Here is a 22,307-nt window from a genome sequence, read left to right as displayed (position 1 = left end):
ATGTTTCGATAATTTTGCTTATTTGATGTTTTAGTTAGATTTTTTATTAAAATGTTGTATATGATTTTGAAACTGGGAAAATTGAAATAGAAATGTTTTATATAATTTTGGGATGTTGTAACTTTATTGGAGTATTATATAATTATGTAATTTCACTTAAATGTCATTTTATGAAAAATGCTCTGAAAAAAACAGAAAAATCTGGAAGCGGGTAAACATGTACGGTGGCAAAAATCAACACGGCCACTAAATGGTAGCAAATATTTAATAAGGTATTCAATGCAAGCGGTTGCTAAATGGTGGCAAAAAAACCATGGCAACTCGGTAACAAAAAGGCACAGTCGCAACCCTGTAGCAAATATAGGGCGGTCACAAATATTTTTGACCATTTTTGTGGTGGCAAAAATCTGGTAGCAAAATATAAAAATTGTGGCAATTTGGTGACATCTGAGCAATTGACACGGGTGTTTTTGCCACCGTATTTTCGGTTAGAAAATGGTAGCAATAGGGCAATTGTGACCGTTTTGCTACCGAAAATACCGTGACAAAAACCATATTTTCTAGTAGTGAATATAGAAGTTTTATAATACTAATTAAAAAAAATGGTGACGTTTTATAATAACACTTGATAAAAAAAATGTAGAAGTTTTATAATACTAATTAAAAAAAAAATGGTGACGTTTTATACTAAGAGTTGATAAAAAATGTAGAAGTTTTATAATACTAATTTAAAAAAAGTTGACGTTTTATACTAACACTTGATAAAAAATGTAGAAGTTTTATAATATTAATTATAAAAAATATTGACGTTTTATAATAATAACTAACTTATAAAAATGTTGCCATTTTTCTAAATATATTAAATAAAAAATGACATTTATATACCTTCCTTTTATAACAATAAATAATAATAAATATAAATGTTTATATTTTTTTTATTTTAACAACAATTTAAAAAAATATATATATAAAGTTTTTTTTTTAAATAATATTTCATCCCAATGAAAATCCACACATCCCCCCAATTTTATTCCACACAAAAGAGCCAATGATTGGGCAATCATTGGCTGACATCCAATCATTGACAATTAATAAGATGTGTGAAAAAGTAACCAAAAAGTAAACGTATAGGGCAATGAGGGGCTTATCAGGTGGGTCCATTTTCAGGCGTATAGGGCAATGAGGGGTGTATAGGGTTAGGGGATGTGTGGATAAATTGAGGGGATGTGTGGATAACCAGACCCTTTCAAAATTATGGGGTCGGTGACGAGTTCAAAGCAAGGTTGGCTGCATATAAGGCAGAAAGATAAACACAAAGGGTTAAAACATGTTATTCTTGACTAGTTTTGCTAAGAGAATGGATTTACATGAACTATACTCATTGTGTATGTGATGAGATAAAACCTCTTATTTGATAGAAGAATCATCACCAAGTATTGGGGGTATACTTGAATGCACTTGGGGATGATTTAGGATGAGTGAAACTTGAAAATAAAGTTGAATTGCAGTTACAACTGTTACAACAAAGTTTGGGATATTGAACTGGGGGCAACATTGAGTCATTGACCAAGGCCTCTCGAACATTGATAACACCAAAGGCATCGGGAGTCCCCAGTTCAACGCTAGGCTAACACCAAGCAAATGCTAGAAGTCATTAGAGTTGGCCAAAAATGAACTTTACATTAAGGTGTTTCTAACTCATAATAAACAATACTTTCAAGTATAAAAAACATGTGTCTAATGGTATGTATATATCTAGTTTTCTTTAAAACACATTTAAGATGGTGAATGCATAGACTTAATGATGGTTACAATGTTTGTTAGGCTACACGGTATGGGGTGCGGCCCAGGTCCGTCGCGGGTCGGCGACGGTCCAAACACCGTGCCGCCCCCATCCCGTCCCGTCCTCTCCGTCGGCTTCTAGCCGTTTGCGACGATGCAAAAGTGGTGGGCCCCCCACTTTTTGACCGTTGAAAATAAAAAAAAAATTAATTTCAAACGGCTATATTTTAAAAAACACCTCATTTCACTTCCATTTTTATAAATACTCACATCTTTAACCCCTTTTTTCACAACTTTTCACCCACTACCACCCCATCTCTCTCACATTTTATAAACCACTCTTCCCTTTTTATAAAAACTCATCATATTTTGTACCATTTTTTACCCGCTACCACCCCATCTCTCGCTAAAAAATTATCATGGCTTCACCCGTTTCTTCCATTTCTTCAATTTCTTCAATTTCTTCTATGTCTTCATCGTCTTCGTCCGAGTGGTATTCATCATCTTCGGAAGAGGATGCTATTATGCACAACATGATTATGAACGCGGCTCAGGTGTTTATGGTGGCCGATGAAGGGTCGTCCCAACGACTAACTAGACGAGCAAAATATAACCGAGACCAAGAAGGTATTTTACTTTTTTTTCCTTATGTTTTATATAGATTTTAAAATGTATTTTATAATTAATTTCATTTATGTTTTGTTCTAAATTTATAGCCGGCCACGATAAACTAGTAGCCGATTATTTTGCCGACGAACCCGTGTACCCAGCCGGGATTTTTCGACGTCGTTTCCGCATGAGTCGTCCACTGTTTTTACGTATTGCAGGCGACATGGCCCAGTCTGATCCGTTTTTTACATTGCGAAACGATGCTAGGGGGCAAAGGGGTTTCAGTAATTTACAAAAATGTACGTCGGCCATTCGCCAACTTGCGTACGGTTTCGCACCCGATGCATTAGACGAGTACATTAGGATGTCTGAAAGAACCGCACGTCGATGTTTGCACAAGTTTTGCCAAATTGTATAGCAAGCGATACCTGCGGAAACCGAACGCAAACGACGTTCAAAAATTATATCAAGCACACGAACAGAGACATGGTTTCCCAGGAATGCTCGAGAGCATTGATTGCATGCACTGGCAGTGGCAGAACTGCCCAGTTGCATGGCAAGGTCAGTATACTAGGGGAGATCAGGGACATCCGACTATCATTCTAGAGGCTGTTGCGTCACAGGATCTCTGGATATGGCATGCTTTTTTTGGTCTACCTGGTTCGCTCAATGACCTCAACATCATATACCAGTCACAGATTTTTGATGATGTAGTGGCTGGTACAGGTCCAGACACAAGCTTTACGGTTTCAGGGGTGGAGTACAGGCGAGGTTACTACCTAGCCGATGGGATATACCCAACGTACTCGACAATCGTTAAAACTATCCCGCACCCGACCGACGACAAAAGAAAAAAGTTTGCAAAGTTTCAAGAGGGTGCAAGAAAAGATATTGAACGGGCTTTTGGTGTTCTACAAAAAAAAATGGCACATCATTTCTATTCCAGCACGTTCGCAAACACCAAGAAGGTTACGACACATTATGTACGCTTGTATCATCCTTCATAACATGATCATTGAAGACGAAGGGAGAGCGATGTGCGAGTACGACGAAAACGCGTCTACTGGAAATTCTGTTCCAGTTAGTGAGGAACAACAAGATTTGAACGCCTTCGCTCTACGTAACGAGTACACACATCACAACCTACAAGCGGACTTGGTGGAGTACATTTGGAACAACGCTCAAAACGAACCCGCCCACCATATGGAAGACGAAGACTAGTAGCTTATTTTAATATGTTAGGATACTTTTAAGTTTTTTTTTTAACTTTAGGTTTTTAAGTTTATGTTTTTTTTTAATTTATTTTTTTTAAGTTTAATTTTTTTTTTAAGTTTATGTAATGTTTTTTAATATTAATGAAAATATTTTGTTACTTTATTTGTTAAATGTTAAAAAAAAGTAGAAGATTAAAAAAAAAACATAAAAGTGGTGGAAGACTATGACTAGGACCATCCTCCCATGCCCCCTAGTTTTGGAGGATGATCCATCCTTGGGAGGAATATGACGTGTCACCTACGTGGCGGATCATCCTCCAAGGATGGTCCATCACCATACCGTGTAGCCTTAGTTGAATCATCAAGAATTATAGTATATCTGTTGTTATAACTTATATGCACTAGTTATAGAATTATTAACATGTTATAGTGTCTTCACATATGAACAAATATATATTTACCATTAAATATATATTTTCTAAATATTAAAACGGATTCAGTGTATTTTTGTTTTTGAACGACAAATTTTTTTAATTCATGTTGTCTGTGAGACTTGAACCCAGGACTTCCCCCTCCCAAAATCTGACGTTAAAGACTTTGTATTTGCTAATGAACCACCAGCCTATTGGTAATTGAGTGTATATATGAGTAAACAAATATTTGTTATCTTGTTTCTTTTGATGATGTCTAAATCTTCTATTATATTATACTAAAAAACAGAAAGGTAATAAATATATCACGGTAACAAGTTCTTTTTAGAATATGGTAATGATATTCATATATATGTATTAATCCATAACAAGGAATAGTGTCTTTTTTGTCTTTTATGGGTTTGTTATTTTATTTATTTATTTTTTTTTTTTGTGAATTTTAATGTTTTTCATTATAAAACTTTAGATTTTTATAACTTTTCCACAAAAGTTAAAATGAGTTAAGTTTTTTTTTATTAGTTTTTCTTTAGGCTTTTTCTTGGATATGATCGTCGTTTGGTGGCTACTTAGTATGGTGTTTAGTGTTCACATTTGATCCGTTAGGTTTTTTTACCCTCTTGATTTTCTAATATTTGTCGTATAAATTCTACTTCGTCTATGTGTCACGTTACGTGAGTCACTTAGTGTTAGAATTCTTATTTTTATCTTATGTTGATCATCGTTCAATTGCTACTTACAATTGTTTTACACCGTCTCTCTGCAATGATTTTACACCACATCCCGCAACGCGAGGGGCTATTGACTAGTTGATATTTATTTTAGTTCTTCCTATTTTTTAGGGTTTTATTGTTAATGATCTCACTAATAAAGAGATTGTTTGGAAGTGTTTTTTTTAAATATGACATTACGCTTAAAACAATTATTGAGGTCGAGGTGGATGTAACATCTATGCTTACATTGTCTATTATAATTAGTCGGCTTACTTTACCCGTACCAAATTTAACGTCATTTCTATATTTTAAACACAACTATCAAATATATATATTGACATGGGTCAACTCAGGGTTGACTAATATTAGTATAAGTGGGCAGGTTTGGAGTTGGTTTAACAACGTTAATTTCTAATTAAAAACTTCCAACAAGCAGCTTTTGGTCACAAAATGCGGACGAGTGTCATTTTCCAGTTATTTAATTTCCAGAATAGTCCATGTCTTTATAGCCTAATAGCATCTTTAGGATGAGATAAGACTTTAAGACCAATAGGTCCTGGGTTCGATTTTCACAAGGAGGTTTTCCCATATTTATTGGGTTTCCTCTTGAATTTGTGTATAGGCATTATGCCTAGAGAGATGGATATGATCGGTTGGTTCCGCTGATGGCATGATGATACTCCAGTGATCTGTCAGTGATTCAAATTTACCGTTCAAAAAAAGTTAATTTCTAGAATAAAACATCAAATACGATTATTTATAATAATTCTCAGTTTACTCAATGATACAAAAAATTTATGAAAGAAAATCTGTGAAGCTCAACATTATGTTCCTGAGTCTCATTTAACAGGCGGATGGGAAGGAAAATAAATTAAGAGAGAAAAAAAAGGAAAATATGTGATTTTTTTTCATGTTCCCGAGTTTAATGAAAAGTAAAGAAAAGAAAAGAAATCAAGCATTTAATGTGTTTCCGAGTTAGAAGGAAAAGAAAAGAAAGGAACAATTTTACCATTATACCCTTTAAACTTAAAACATTTTAATTAGATATGAGGGCAATTTCGTAATTAATAATATTTTCTCTCCTAATCTCTCTAATTTGGGAGGATGAATACATGGACAAATTTTCTTCTCTTTCCCTCCTTTTCCCTCCCCTCATATACTTAAAAAAAACTCGAAAACATAGTTTTTTTTTATATTTTCATCTCTTTTCTTTATCCTCCTCTGTTAAATGAGACTCAGGAACAGAGTGTACATAGGCTAGTCGAAGAAATAATTGATGCATGCACTAGTGCACGACTTGTCAAAGATACGATTGACTATTTGACTTTCACCACATTGTACCTCATAAGATACAAAATAATAATCCATCTTAATTCTAAACTAGTAATCATACCCCGCGTATTGCGGTGGGAGTTTGATTATCAGCACATCCACCCGACATAGCAACGGAAAGAAATAAGTAGAACCATGCGGAAAAAAATATCGAAAAGGCAACGTAAGTATCGGAAAAAAACACTAAAATATGAAAAACTAAAAGCAAAAAAAATATTGGTTCTGATAATACCGATATTGGTAACAGTATTTTTTGGTTGGGGTGAGTTTGGTACATTGCGTTAGCGAGAAAAAAAAACACTAAAATGCGAAACACCAAATGAAATAAAAGTAAAGGAAATAAACATGTATATTAGGAAAGTTAATATAGAAGGGTAACGTTTATATATGCAAAGTTGACTAATAGGGAAAAACTTTATTAGGCTATACTGCTATAGGGTGCGGTCATAACCCTCGTGACCACCATGACCATTCACGTCAGTGTCATGTAACCCACTTATAATTCATCATTCAAAACCACTACCCTAAGGGTGTGGTCATGACTCATGACCCAAACCACCAGCCCCTTATTTATTTTAATTTATTTTTGTTTAAAGAGAAAAAGGAAATGATTTCTTGAAAATGGAAAGGAGGACCATGGTTGCCATGGTTTAATCCATGTAAACCATTGTGGATCAAGCAAGGGGGTGGTGTAGCCTTCCATTCATATTCCTAGGTGGTGAATCATGTCCCAACCATGATCCCCACACCCTCTAGCCTTAAAGTAGAGGGACTAAATATGTATATTAAGAAAGTTAAAGTAGAAGGACTAAACACGTAAAATAGCATATTCAAATGTTATATACATAAAATTCTTGTGACCACTCATAAGGGGACAAATGGCTACGTCGGATTTGCCCATCGACATAGCCTTTTAAGTAAGTATACAATATGTTTTGTATGTGGATGAAAAACAGGATTCATAACCATTTGAAATCCCACTTGTCTTTCACCACAAAAAGCAATAGGTTTTGAATGAGACTCGGAAGTAAGGATTTCAAATATAAAGTCACAAGTGACATCAAACGTAGAACGATACCTTGTTTTGTTCAAAAACGCATGGGATTGTACCTTGCTACTTAGCCTTCGTGTTACTGAAAGTGTTGTCCAAGGACATGTAGTACCATAATAGGAACCACAACTCCCATGCAACTATATATTGTCACTATGTTATAAAGCTCCTTGAAACATAGACCCCTTACATGCTTAACTACCCAAGCACCCGTTCATTGACTAACCTTTTTTGTTGAATAACAAACCAACAAAAGAAGGCAGTATGAAAGCGCAGTCAAGAAACATAAAGATAGATTAGGAATCAAATGTGTGATGTCCATTGATTGTTGGGAAATTTACTAAACAACGGATAATCTGAGAGGCATGTAATCACTTTCAGATCAAATTATTTTGGTGGCTCTCCCGAATAATTCAATTTGATAAAACTCTTATTGAAAAATCGAACTACAGTATGTGTGTGTTGTAGGAATTCGTATGAACTAGATGAAACTGTGACCAAAAAACTGACTATGAATTTCAGGGTTAGGGATAGGTAACTGCCATTTGGCAGTCATCTTATTTTTTGAATAAAAAGCCTCCAAAATGCCTTAATTTCCATTTCAAAAATAATGTCCAAAATCTGTAAAGTTAAATTTCTAAGACATTTTTAATAAAGCAATTTGGACCGCATGGGCTCTGTCCCTTGTACCCTACTACTAGGGCGCTGCCCCCGAACCCCGCCAAGGAGGGGTTGCCCCCTTGGAACCCCCTTTGATTACGGGCTCCCCAGAACACTTTGAATTATAACAACTCAAACAAGTATGCACTCCCGCACCTGCTAACTTGCTTGATGTCTATTACAATTTACTTTGGTCATCAAGTTAATCCCGGTTACACTAAAATTTCTAGCATTGACTCCATTCTACCAAGATCACATTTTTGTATGATCTACCCAACTGAGGAATTTACAAGAGGTCACTCATTGCGATCTCAAATGCTTACTTATAAACAAAAGGTAGCGCTTGTTTGTGAGCGATTTGTGAATGAATTCTCTCTCTTTCAATCAGATTTATGAACAGTCAACAATTCTCGGTGTCTTTGTCGAGACAAGCAACACAACCCTACAAATATAATGTGGCTTTTATACCACATGCAAATCCATGCCCCAACTTTACGAGAATGTTGTTCACTTAAAGAACTCGTCCACACATCATTAACACAAATTATATATGTTAGGATAATATGCAAGTGTTGGCCTTATCAAACATCAAACATTTTAAATAATAAGCGCAATGGATTCCATCAAAATTCCATTAGTAAACTTATTTGGGCCTAAACTTATTCAAGAGACAACTGAAAAGATCCTCCAGATTCGCAATAATCTTCTAGCTGCTCAGAGTCATCAAAAGAGTTATGCTGATAAACGACGAAAGCTGCTCGGATTCAGTCGGTGATCGAGTACTTTTGAAGGTATCACCATGGAAGGGAGTAGTTAGATTCGGAAAAAAAGGTAAGCTAGTACCACGCTTTGTTGGTCCTTTCAAGATCCTTGAGAAAATCAATCATGTAGCTTACTAGCTCGAATTGCCCGAAAAACTCAGCAGAATCCATCCAAGTTTCCATGTCTCGAAGTTGAAAAAGTGCATCACTAATGAGAATCTTCACATTCCACTGGAAGATATACAAATCGACGAGTTGATGCATTTCATAGAGTAACCTGACAAAGTCATGGGCTATGATGAGAAGCATTTAAAGTGAAGCTAGATTCCAATAGTCAAGGTTCGCTAGTAGTCAAAGCATGGACCCGAATTTACCAGGGAATGTGAAGACTCGATGCGAGCTAAATACCCTCATCTCTTTCAAGAGAATCCTATTGCCATTTTTAAAAGTAAGGGAGACTTAAACATCCGTCAAATACGTATCCCCAAAACCCGATCCATTAGAAATTTTTGACTTCTATTCTGCATTCTATCCCATTGACAGATAATCGGTGATACCGAATTTATTCCATTTTTGCTTGTTATATATATATATATATATATGAGTAGGAGTTGTGTAGAAAGTCTATTTTTCCTAGAAAGTCTAGGAAGCAATAGTAATTGGACATGTGTTACGGATGTATTTTAACTAGAAGGGCAAACATGTAATTGCATATTTTAATTTTATTTTTGGTAATTATATTCAGTAACTAATATTTTCATGATCATGTATGTAACCGATTACATGCATGATTTTCGGGATTATAGTTTTTTTTTTAATCCAAATATTACGAACACGAAACACATATCTATATATAATAATTTCGATCATTGTATTCTTCACCAGCATCGTGCATATTAAATTTTTTTCAGAGTAAAAAATCATGGCTTCGAACACACTTGTTGATGGTGGAGATGGTAACTACAGTTTTTTGTTTCTTTACTTTTGTAGTTTTTTTGTGTTGATTATTATCAATTTTCTGCAAAATCGTCAGTTTGTTCTTTATGCTGTGTTTTAACAGCCAGAGAGCTTGAGGTTTTTGTGTCTATTTGATTCTATAAGGTGACTAATGGTTTGTAATATGAAGATCAATTTTTTTTTGTTAAGATATTTCATGGTGTGTTTTAAATTCCATATTCGTCATTTATGTGCCAACCATCATCTTTGTTATTGGTGTTGTGTTTTAACAGTCATACAGGTTCAGGGTTTTTGTGTTTATTGATTTACATATGGTGGCTGATGGTTTGTAATCTGAAGATCACCTTTTTTTTAGATATTGAATGGTGTGTTTTAACTTCCATATTTGTAGTTTTATGTTTTGTTTATTTAAAATCTTTCTGAGAAAACATCAGCATGTTATATGTGATGTGTTTTAACAGAATGATGTGTGTTAACAGTGATTTGTTTTACCTGTTATGTGTTTTAACAGATATTGAGGTTGTACTCAACGTTTTTTATAGTTTCATTGAATGGTGTGTTTTAACTTGCATTATTTTGTTCTTTCCCATGGCTATTAGTTTTGTAGCATTCAGGTCAGATTTTTTTTGTTTTGGTGTGTTATATAAGTTCATTAGTTGGTAGCATGGTCAGTATGTTTTTTTTTTTTTTTTACTTTGGCCTGGGTTTTTTATTTTTTTTGTTTTTCATCACATTGTGTTTTACAAATGTGTCATATGCTTATTTTTTGTCATGTGTTGTAGATGCACCCAATTACCAATTACGTGGGGTTGAACAAGTCTCACCAAACTCTGGAACAGAGAGATATATTCCAGATTTACCCTCTTCGTTGACGCCAGCAGAGGACATGTTATTTGACACAGTTGATGATGCGTATAATTTACAAAACTTACGCAGAAGCTGGAGGTTGGACTGTTAGGAAGGGCACACAGCACGAGAACCGTGGTATTGTTATAAACAAGTATATTTTTTTGTTCAAAGGAGGGTCAAAAAGAGTTTCGACCGGTAGATACTTTAGTCGAACAACCGTCTGATAGGTGGGTATGTAGGGTACCATCCAAAAGGACCGGATGCCAAGCTGCGATCAGAATAAAGCTTACCGATGCCAAGAAGTATTTGCTGTATCATTTTACAGAGGCGCACAACCATGATTTTGTGCACGAAGAAGATTTACATCTTCTCAAGGAAAACAGGGGCATTAATCGTGCACACGAAGAGATGATAAACAAGATGTCACATCTCAACATTGGTCCTGTTCGTGCATTTAACATTATGAAGGAAGTGTATGGTGGGTTCGACAAAGTCGGTGCGACCAAAGTCGATTTTAAAAATTTCAAGAAAGAATTAAATCTTTTTATCGGAGAGTTTGATGCTGAAATGTTTGTCAAGCGACTGATGAGGAAAAAGGAGTTTTTACCGAACTTCTCTTGTGCATATGAAACGACAGACGAAGGTGTGTTGAAGTGCATTTTTTGGGCCGACGAGGACATGAAGAGGAATTATTATATGTTTGGAGACGTTATATCATTTGATGCTACATACAAGCGTAACAAGTAACGACGAGATTAGTTTTTTATATATTCATTGTGTTTTAAAACCTACTGTGTTATAAATACATTATGATCTATTGTCATCGCTGATTGTTTGTTTTGCAGGTATAACATGATGTTTGTCCCTTTCACTGGGATTGATAATCATAATAGGAACGTCACACTTGGTACTACAATTCTCGGTTCTGAAACGGCAGAGACATATAGCTGGTTACTTAAGGCGATCAAGAACGCATATGGGTACGCGCCTCCCGTAATCATTACTAACCAAGACCCTGCGATGAAAAAGGCTATAGCGGATGTTTGGCCTGAGTCTAGGCATCGGTTATGTATGTGGCACATCATGGATAAACTCACTACAAAGGTCTGTTTTTTATATGACAGGTTTTTCTTTTTTTACATGTGTTTTTTTTACTGTGTTTTAATTTTTGTTTTTGTAACATACATGCATATAATGTACCTTTAGGTCGGGGCTACCCTGTGTTCAAATACAGATTTCAGGAAAAGATTGTCTGCAGTTGTTTGGACTGATTCTCTATTGCCCGAAGCGTTTGAGACTGAATGGGCAACTATTTTAGATGATTTCGGTTTAACCGACCATGAATGGCTGACGTATATAGACGGGCTACGTGAATCATGGATTCCAGCTTACTATCGCGAAGAAGAAATGTCTGGTCGTATGCGGACATCATCTAGGTCCGAAAGCAAGAATCACTTTTTTGGCAAGATTAGCAATCCAAAATGCACGTTGGTTGAATTTCTTATCCACTTCGACACAGCTATTGAAGCGCAAAGACATGAGCATCGTAAAAACGATCATGACACTCGATACACCAACCCTAGAGAGTGGAGTGATTTTGTTCTCGAGAAGCAAGCAGTTCAGATATATACCAGAACTATATTTTTTGATGTTCAACTCGAGATTCAACATGCTATTCATCGTTGTGCTAGTGTCAGATTAGATCACGTCGGTGATTTCATTAAGTTTTTTTATAAAGGATCTCGATCAGCCATGTTCTTCGTTCTTCGAGGTGATATTTTGTTTTACTTTATGTATACATTATTTTTATTTTTTTTAGTTATCCATATTTTGTATGATCTGTGTTTTATGGATATTAAATGTTATAGATTATGATACGCGAGGAGGATGTTACTGTTAAGTGTAACTGCAACAGGTTTGAGCAGTTTGGATTGTTGTGCAGTCACATTTTTTGTGTGTTACGGATTCTTGATGTAAGGGAGTTTCCGAAACAATATATATTGAGGCGTTGGACGCGTGAAGCTGTTCCAAATAGTTCCCCCGGGTCCATTCTTACGGATGGTGGAGATCCAGATCGTAGTGAGGAGGTTAACCGTTGTGTTCGTGAGATTAGTCACGCAACTGAGTATGTTGTGAACAAGTTGATTTCAAAATTTGATCAGTTGTCTGATTTTCGTGATCATATCAAGCAGTTTATGTCAGTCGCTAATGAAGCTCAAATAAACGCACCTCCCAAGACACGACGTAATCGATTTGCTGAACTGCTGGGAGTTGCTCCAGAGAGCACGACCACTATCCGTGTTCCAGTTCATACCAGTTTCAAGGGTTGTGGTTCTCATAAACGCCTTAAATCTCAAAAGGAGCGAGCCATAAGTCAGTATGGAAGTAAACGTCGTCAATGTTCATTATGTAAAAAATATGGTCATAACAGAGTAACGTGTTGGAAATACAACGTGGCTGTGCCTGAAGAAGGTGCTTCGCGAAATGCTGAAGGTAATGAAGATACAATTGGTGAAGGAGACGCTGCTACAGTTGTTGAAGGTGATGGTCCTGGATCAAACGATGTTGATGATGTGTTTTACACATCTGCAAACGATGCAGATATGGATGATGAAGACATGGCAGAGTAGGATCTTTTTTATCAAAATTTTAAGTCTGTTGCTGAACTATTCAGTTTTCTGTTTTATTTTTCTCGTGTGTTTGTTTTGGATTTGTTTTTGTTGATTTTAAGACTTGTTGGATTCGACATTTTATGTTATTGTTGATTTGTGTTTTAGTGTTAACTTTGTTTTTTAAATAGCCCTCTGTGTTTTATATGATGCTTGATTTGTTCGTGGTTTTGGTATGTAGTTTAATTTGTAAAAAAAAGTGTTTTAACTTTGTTTAAACTATAGAGAGTTGATGAAATAGATATGCTGGTTTCCAGATCACAGTATTTCAACTTTGTTTTAAAGTATTAAAATGTGTTTTAACTTCCTGAGAAACCATTACCCTGTTATATGTAATGTGTTTTAACAGTTATTGAGGTTGAAGTCAGTCTTTTTTATTGTTTACTTTTAATGATGTGTTTTAACAGTAAATTAATTTGGTATACAGTTTGATTTGTAAAGCTATTAAAATGTGTTTTAACTTTGTTTATAGTATAGAGACTTGATGAAATAGATAGGCTGGTTTCCAGATCACAGTTTTTTCATAATGTATATAGGTTGTGTTTTAAGAGGTAATACATTAATACAAACTGTATGTCTTATGTAGATCGAAATAAAGTAACATTATCGATATAAATTCACATTGTAAAAGAGGTTTAAACTGTTATACTTGACATTTTTATCGACAGGAAACACAAAAAAAAAAAAGATAACTGAACACACTGAACATATTCTAATTTATAAATTCCAAAAGATAACTGAACACACTGAACAAAATGTTAAAACTGTTTTTGTAGAAAATCCCACATTACTTCAACAAACCACCACCAACGAAGTGTTTTACGAAAACATCCTATTTTAAGTTACTTGTCCAATCTTTCAATTATTGCGTCGAAGGCTTTTGCTTCTAGCCTCTTTTTTTCATCGGCTGACAACTTGTTATATTTAGCAACCTCAGCTTTAACAAAACCTCTATACTCGTTTGCTTCCCTTAGGAGCATCTTTGTAATGTACTTATGCCTGAGATCATCAATTTCTTGACGCTGCTTGTATGAAATCTCACCCGCATCAGTGCACTCCTTTGAGAATCCGCATTCCCAACCTTTTCCAGCTACGCCCTTGTATGTTTCCATATGGCGCATCAGGAAAACGCCACAATCGATTACATTATTTTTTGTACGCCATGGAATCTCCAATCGTTCCGGCTCAACTTTACCGATCACCCCGCCCGCTGGATGCCCATTTTTTTCCAAGTATACTGATAAAGCATCACGCTGCATGATAAACAATTTAATCAGATTTTGTTTTAAACTAAATTCATGTAAATGCACACCGTTAATATCATTCAGTATCTGTTGTATTTTAACATCAAACTTTAAAATTCTGAGGAAGTGTGTTTTAAGTTAATATCATTCAGTATCTGTTGTGTTTAAACATCAAACTTTAAAATTCTGATGAAGTGTGCTTTAAGTTAATATCATTCAGTATCTGTTGTGTTTAAACATCAAACTTTAAAATTCAGATTGTGTTTTAAACTAAATTCATGTAAATGCACACCGTTAATATCACTCAGTATCTGTTGTGTTTAAACATCAAAATTTAAAGTTCTAATGAAGTGTGTTTTAAGTTAATATCATTTAATATATGTTGTGTGTAAACATCAAACTTTTAAAATTCTGATGAAGTGTGTTTTAAGTTAATATCATTCAGTATCTGTTGTGTTTAAACATCAAACTTTAAAATTCAGAGTGTGTTTTAAACTAAATTCATGTAAATGCACACCGTTAATATCATTCAGTTTGTTATTTGTGTTATAACAAACGTGTAATCAAATGGCATGCATTTCTATAACAAAGGGCGTTTGTAGTTTATATATAGAGGGGCGTACCAATTTTTCCGGCCATTTTTTGTATTTGGCTTGCATTGAGATATCCTTAGCGCTGTTGTCCAAAACCTCTACCTTCATGTCCCTTAAATTAAAACATACGCAATAGAAATGACCGTCGTGTAAGACTGATACAAAGATGAGCGACTTGTCAGGTATCTTTTTCACATCAGCAGAAATTAAAACCGGTTCCATGTTATCTGCGAATGTTTTTTACCTCGATTTTGCATTTTTTATGTAGTCTTCTTCATTTTAAAGTGATTACGTTAAACAATATTACAAAACTTGTAAACTTATTTTACAAGTTCATTACGATAAGCCTTACCAATATATTTACTGAACAGAACAGGCGTGCAATGCTCCCCTTTTGCTTGAATTTTTCTTCATAATTCAAAAAATCCGCCCATGCGCTTATTACCAATATGTGCACTTCGATTCCCGGCATTAATGATTCGAGCGGAGATCTCATAACCGGCACTCCTCTCTTAGTTCTAAACACAACATCCCTAATGTATACTGATGTGCGTTAGGTGTAATATAATTTAGGTATATAGTTTAAGCCCTTTTTACACTTTTTAGCCAAGTTTTAAATTTATAAAACACGATATTTACTAACACTAAACACACATATGGGCAAGTGCACCCATCGTGGACGTAGTATAGTGTTGGTAAGATACCGAGGTCATCCAAGGACACAAGAGCTTTTAGTACCGGTTTATCCTCAACGTCTAATCAAATCAAAATGTTAGAAAAAGGTTTTAAACTAAGAAAATAAAACTAACTAAAATGCTGAAAAATAAAATAAAAGTAAAAACAGATAGACAAGATGAATCACTTGGATCCGACTCGTGTGTAGTGTAACCTTTGATTATTTTTGCACTTGTTTAAGAGATTATCTTAGTTATTGTAGTAGGCCCCTCTTTTGAAGGCGACGTTACCCTCAACCCAGTAGTTTGAGTCAGCAAGGATACAATCCTAAAGGGTCGGACTATTGAAAGATAATTAATTAAGTTATTAATGCATAATGTGGTAGGCCCCTCTTTTGAAGGAGACGTTACCCTCAGCTAAGTAGTCTGAGTCAGCAGGGATACAGTCCTAAGTAGCTGGGTTAAAGTTTTAATAATAGTTTAACTTATGAGGGGATCAAAGAGTTTGGACCCCCGCCATCCAATACCTTTTGGGCATTGAAGGAGGTCCTACTAAATTTGACCCAGGTCCTTTGCAGGATCTATACACTGAACAATGGCAAGACTCTTACCAAACCGTTCCCTTAACCCCCGACCAGGTAGCCAACATACCTCCATATACCGTGGAGATATGAATGGTGAAAATCTTTTATTTTATATAGACAGTAAAATAATGTCAAGACACCACGGACAAACGATAAGGAAGAATCACCTTCAACATAAGAAACTAGTAATTAAAGTCATTAATACAAAACCAATTAAAAAGTGCAAAAGATTAAAAATAAAAAGTATTACACTAAACACTTGTCTTCACCAAGTGATGTAAGAGACTTAGGCAAACATGGCCTTTGATTGTCAAGAACTCTTACGATCAATCTTGGATCCCGAGACGACTCACACACTCTATGATGGACAATGGATGATGGTGGTGGATGATGTGTTATGATGGTGGTGGGTGGTGGGTGAAGTGTGAGAGAGGTGGTGTGTCAAGGGATGAGTTGCAAGAGCTCCAAACACTCCTATTTATAGGCTGAACAGAAGCTCGGGCACGGCCCCGTGTCCGCTGGGCACGGCCCCGTGTCCATCTGACTCTCTCTTCATTAATTGTAATTCGTAATTACAATAAATGCGCCTGCAGGAAGTTGACCACGCCCCCGTGTCCGTTGGGCACGACCCCGTGGTGCGCAACAGAAGCTTCTTTGAGTTTGTCTTTTCTGCTGGCACTTGGGCACGGCCCCGTGCTCACTGAGCATGGGGCGTGTTCAGTCTTCTGTCTTCTTTGTTTTGCTTGGGAAGATGAGGTCGGGGGGTCGGGCATATCACTTTTGTTCCTTTTCTTGTATTTATGTTAGATTTTGCTGTCTTTTTGCTTCTTTTGTTATTTTGAGCTCATTTAATCCTGAAAATACAAAAGGAAGACAAAAGCACACTTTTCCAACATTAGTACTAAAAAGGGTTAGTTTTAAGCCACAATTGATGTAATTTATATGTTGCATTTTGTGCACATCAAATACCCCCACACTTGAATCTTTGTTTGTCCTCAAGCAAAACTCTTTATAATGTGACTTTATTCACTCCCAAATGGAATAGGTAGAAGAGAAGGTTTTTGGGCTTGTCATAGAGTATCGGGATTTCCAAGATCATTTAGGTTTTATTTTTATTTATTTACAATCCTATTCGTCATGATTTATTAAAAACATTTCATAAGATAAATTGTTTATTAGGGCATAACATACCTTTTTAAAATTCCATTTATATATAAGTTCACATACCTCACGGGGAATCACTCAACACTCGGCCAAATGTGTATTTTTAGTGAATCACTCGAGAGCGGCATGGAACTTACTTCTACCATAAGCTTGCCAAGCAATCAATCCTCCTCCTTTTTAACTATATACCTTTGTAAATATCAAGATGACTTTTTGGGTGAAGGGTTAGGCTTGGGCTAAAGGTGAGTGGTTGGGTTAGTGGTTAGTAAAAGGGCGAAAAGCGTAACAAACGTCGGTTTTTGAAAGACTTTTTATTTTTCACATTTTTATTTTATTTTGATGAACCAATTGTTCAAACAAAGTTATTTTTGATGAACTTGTTTGTTTGTTTGGTTTCATCAATATATATATATATATATATATATATATATATATAGGGGAAGGTTCATTTGAGAAGAAATTTAATGTGAGAAGAAAAAGAAGAAAGGGCATGATGGTAAAACAATAAATAGTTTATAACTCCTCCTATTAATTACGTTATCTCTCATTAATAAAGCCAAAAACATTTTATTCTACATATTTCAAAATTTATCCTACAGATATCTTACACTTACCGAAATTTACCCTACGCATATCTAAATTTATCATACACATTTAAGAATTTATCCTACACATACTAAAATTTATCCTACACATGTCGAAAATTGTCCTTCACCCTAAATTATTTTATCTTGAAAGAGTATATTTAAAAGTGAGTTACAAATTTAAATAGTTAGCTAATTAATTACAATTAGAAATTTACCTATACACCCTTATTAATAACATTAAATACACATATTAAATGAAGTAAAATGGAGCATTTCTATTGGTTTAAAACTTATTCTTTTTATTCTTACAAAATTTTTCTTCTCATTTGAACCCTCCACTATATATATATATATATATATATATATATATATATATATATATATATTGGAAGAGTCATTAGAAAACCGAACGTTGTTACTAAAAGAAAGGTTTAAAAATTAAAAGTTTAGGTGGGTAAAAATGGTGATTGTTTTGGGTGAAAAGGTTTAGGCTCAAAGGGGTTAACTAGGGGGATTCTGGGTAGGTGGTAAAAAAATGAAAAATAATGGTGTAGAAAGAAAAAGGGTTAGTCCTAATGCCTCCATCATTTACTTACTCGGGTTTAAGTTGGTAAGGATCGGGAATGTATTGTTGTGGCAAGTTCTAGAGTCGTACGAACCAAGCGGCTATTCACACAAGAAACGAAAAATGAGCATTTAGTGTAAAGATATGTATTTGTATGCTCGATAAAGGCTCAAAACTCACTTTTGTGGGAAAGGGTTTTTTTTATGTGATCAAGTATATATAATCATATTTTAACTAAGTTTGTCATGCCTTTTCATAATTTTCTTATGTTGGTTCTTTTTATCACGACGCTATCGGTTGTAAATTTAAAAATATAACCTTGTTAGAACTTGAATTTCCAACTTAAACTTAGACAAGTAAAAAAAAATGAAAATTTTTGAAAAAAAAAATTTGGGGTGATTAGCGGTTCCAATAGAGTTTTGTGTAAGGCTTGTTATTAGGACTTGCAAGATTCAAGGTTTTAGCATCCCCCCCCCCACACACACACACACTTAAATTACACATTGTCCTCAATGTGTGCCAAAAATAAGTTTTTAGGTTGATTGAATGTGTAAAATGGTGTTAAAAGCAAAATTTTATGTTACTGGTATCCTGGACACGGCCCCGTGGTGACCGGGCACGGCCCCGTGTTCAGGTGCCAGCAACAAAAATTAAAGAAAAGAAACAGAAGCCTGGACACGGGGGCGTGTTCAGTGAACACGGCCCGTGTCTAGTTACCTGAACTGGGCAATTTTCTGCAGAGTGTGCAGCACGGGGCCGTGTTGGGCGGACACGGCCCGTGCTGAGCTTACTGTAATGAAGAAATTGTTGTCGGATGGCCCTGTTTTCGTGCATGGGGCTATGTTTCTCGTTTCCCTTGCTATCCTTTACCATCACGAGTGTGTTTTATTCCTGCAAATTAAAATTAAACTAAAAGATTAAACTAAACTAAGGATAGTTCCGCGGAATGCCTCCGTGGTGCGCCACGTTTATAAGGGTCCTTGGCTAGACCCAAAGTAAGGTTATATGTTTTCCGAGCGGGATGTTTTGCATCCCATGTTGCACCGTCGGAGAGCATCATCCAAACTCGAATCAATAACCTTCATGTAATTGACCGGGTCATCGTTCTCTATTCTCTTCCCAACCCTGAACTTCACTTCCTTATCCCCATATTGTGAGTGTTCCGTCATTCATGTCTACCACTCCTTGTGCGGTGGCTAGAAATGGCCTCCCTAATATGAGGGGGACTTCGGTGTCTTCTTCCATATCTAGTATGACAAAGTCGGCTGGGTAGACGAAGTTGTCGACTTTGAATAATAGATTTTCAGCGACACCTTGCGGGTATTTGACGGATCTATCGGCAAGTTGTATACTCATCTTGGTAGGGCTTGTTTTTCCTAGGCCGAGTCGTTTGAACATTGATGCGGGCATGAGGTTGATGCTAGCCCCAAGGTCGGCTAGTGCATTACGAATGGGGGATTCCCCGATTGAGCAAGGAATTGTGAAGCTTCCGAGATCGATCTTCTTTTGGGGAAGTTTGTTGAGTACGAGGGCGGAGCATTCTTCCCCTAGGTTAACTAATTGCAATGATTCAATTTTCCTTTTATGAGTGAGGAAGTCCCTCATGAATTTTGAGTATTTAGGCATTTGAGTTAGGACTTCTATGAAAGGAATATTAACATGCAATTGTTTTAGTAGACTTTCGAATTTTGCGAATTGCTCATTGGTCTTTTGACGAATTAACCTACCTGGGTACGGAACCGGAGGAGCCTTGGTGGGCTCTTGAAATACAGGAGAAACCTTATCTTGTTGGGGCGGTGTTGTGCTTTCCTCGGTTGGTGGCGGCGGAGCTTCCACGGGACCCACGGTACGGTTTCTTAATGTTATGAGATGAACCTGAGCTTCTGGGTTTGTTTCGGTATTACTTGGTAACGCGCCTTGTGGTCTCTCGGAGAAATTTTGAGCTAGTTGACTTATTTGTTTTTCAATGTTTTGTATACTAGCTTGTTGATTTCTAAAATTTGATTCCAATTGTTGATTTCTAAGAAAATAAAACTAACTAAAATGTTGAAAAATAAAATAAAAGTAGAGATAGATAGATAGACAAGATGAATCACTTGGATCTGACTCGTGTGTAGTGTAACCTTTGATTATTTTTGCACTTTTGCACTTGTTTAAGAGATTATCTTAGTTATTGTAGTAGGCCCCTCTTTTGAAGGCGGCGTTACCCTCAACCCAGTAGTGTGAGTCAGCAAGGATACAATCCTAAAGGGTCGGATTATTGAAAGATAATTAATTAAGTTATTAATGCATAATGTGGTAGGCCCCTCTTTTGAAGGCGACGTTACCCTCAGCTAAGTAGTCTGAGTCAGCAGGGATACAATCCTAAGTAGCTGGGTTAAAGTTTTAATAATAGTTTAACTTATGAGGGGATCAAAGAGTTTGGACCCCCGCCATCCAATACCTTTTGGGCATTGAAGGAGGTCCTACTAAATTTGACCCAGGTCCTTTGTAGGATCTATACACTGAACAATGGCAAGACTCTTACCAAACCGTTCCCTTAACCCCGACCAGGTAGCCAACATACCTCCATATACCGTGGAGATATGAATGGTGAAAATCTTTTATTTTATATAGACAGTAAAATAATGTCAAGACACCACGGACAAACGATAAGGAAGAATCACCTTCAACATAAGAAACTAGTAATTAAAGTCATTAATACAAAACCAATTAAAAAGTGCAAAAGATTAAAAATAAGAAGTATTACACTAAACACTTGTCTTCACCAAGTGATGTAAGAGACATAGGCAAACATGGCCTTTGATTGTCAAGAACTCTTACGATCAATCTTGGATCCTGAGACGACTCACACACTCTATGATGGACAATGGATGATGGTGGTGGATGATGGTGTTATGATGGTGGTGGGTGGTGGGTGAAGTGTGAGAGAGGTGGTGTGCCAAGGGATGAGTTGCAAGAGCTCCAAACACTCCTATTTATAGGCTAAACAGAAGCTCGGGCACGGCCCCGTGTCCGCTGGGCATGGCCTCGTGTCCATCTGACTATCTCTCTTCATTAATTGTAATTCGCAATTACAATAAATGCGCCTGCAGGAAGTTGACCACGCCCCCGTGTCCGCTGGGCACGGCCCCGTGGTGGGCAACAGAAGCTTCTATGAGTTTGTCTTTTCTGCTGGCACTTGGGCACGGCCCCGTGCTCATTGAGCACGGGGCGTGTCCAGTCTTCTGTCTTCTTTGTTTTTCTTGGGAAGATGCTGTCAGGGGGTCGGGCATATCACTTTTGTTCCTTTTTCTTCTATTTATGTTAGATTTTGCTGCCTTTTTGTTTCTTTTGTTATTTTGAGCTCATTTAATCCTGAAAATACAAAAGGAAGACAAAAGCACACTTTTTCCAACATTAGTACTAAAAAAGGTTTAGTTTTAAGCCACAATTGATGTAATTTATATGTTGCATTTTATGCACATCAATACAAATGTGTTTTAATCAATGTGGTATAATATTTTCATCAGAATCACTTTCAAATATTGTGTGAAAATATTTTGTAGAAACATTCGTATTATAAATGGCATTTTTATAACTTAACATATTGAACCCCAGGCTGAAAACATGTATGAGCTGACTGAGACCTCAGCGTTTTCAAGCTTTGCCCTAATCTCTACTGCCCGCTTCACGTATGGAGACCTTAGAGCATCGGTCAACTCTGTTTGTCTTTGCGGTCTTAATTTCCGCTTTCCAAGGTCCAACTCGTGTATAAGCTGCCAACGTCTAATCAAATATTCATATTCCTCCTGTGTTTTTTGGGAGATCGGTGTGACGACGAGTGCGGGCTGCTCCACTACTGCAAGTTGAGTCATCGGTTTGGTTGTCT

General features: G+C 36.2%; 1 protein-coding gene across 1 annotated transcript; it reads left to right on the top strand.

Annotated features, from left to right (window-relative positions):
* Positions 1-9,472: 9,472 nt before the first annotated feature.
* LOC110924838 (protein FAR1-RELATED SEQUENCE 5-like) lies at positions 9,473-12,986 on the top strand. Its single transcript, XM_022168824.1, has 6 exons — positions 9,473-9,506; positions 10,290-10,408; positions 10,528-11,099; positions 11,202-11,460; positions 11,563-12,063; positions 12,225-12,986. Exons 1-6 carry the CDS (start codon positions 9,473-9,475, stop codon positions 12,984-12,986), a joined length of 2,247 nt encoding a protein of 748 aa, XP_022024516.1.
* Positions 12,987-22,307: the final 9,321 nt, after the last annotated feature.

The sequence above is a fragment of the Helianthus annuus genome, chromosome 17 (assembly GCF_002127325.2).
Source record: "Helianthus annuus cultivar XRQ/B chromosome 17, HanXRQr2.0-SUNRISE, whole genome shotgun sequence".
Taxonomy (NCBI): Eukaryota; Viridiplantae; Streptophyta; class Magnoliopsida; order Asterales; family Asteraceae; genus Helianthus; species Helianthus annuus.
The sequence above is the reverse complement of the archived record's forward strand: the minus strand, read 5'-3'. Positions and strand labels throughout refer to the sequence as shown.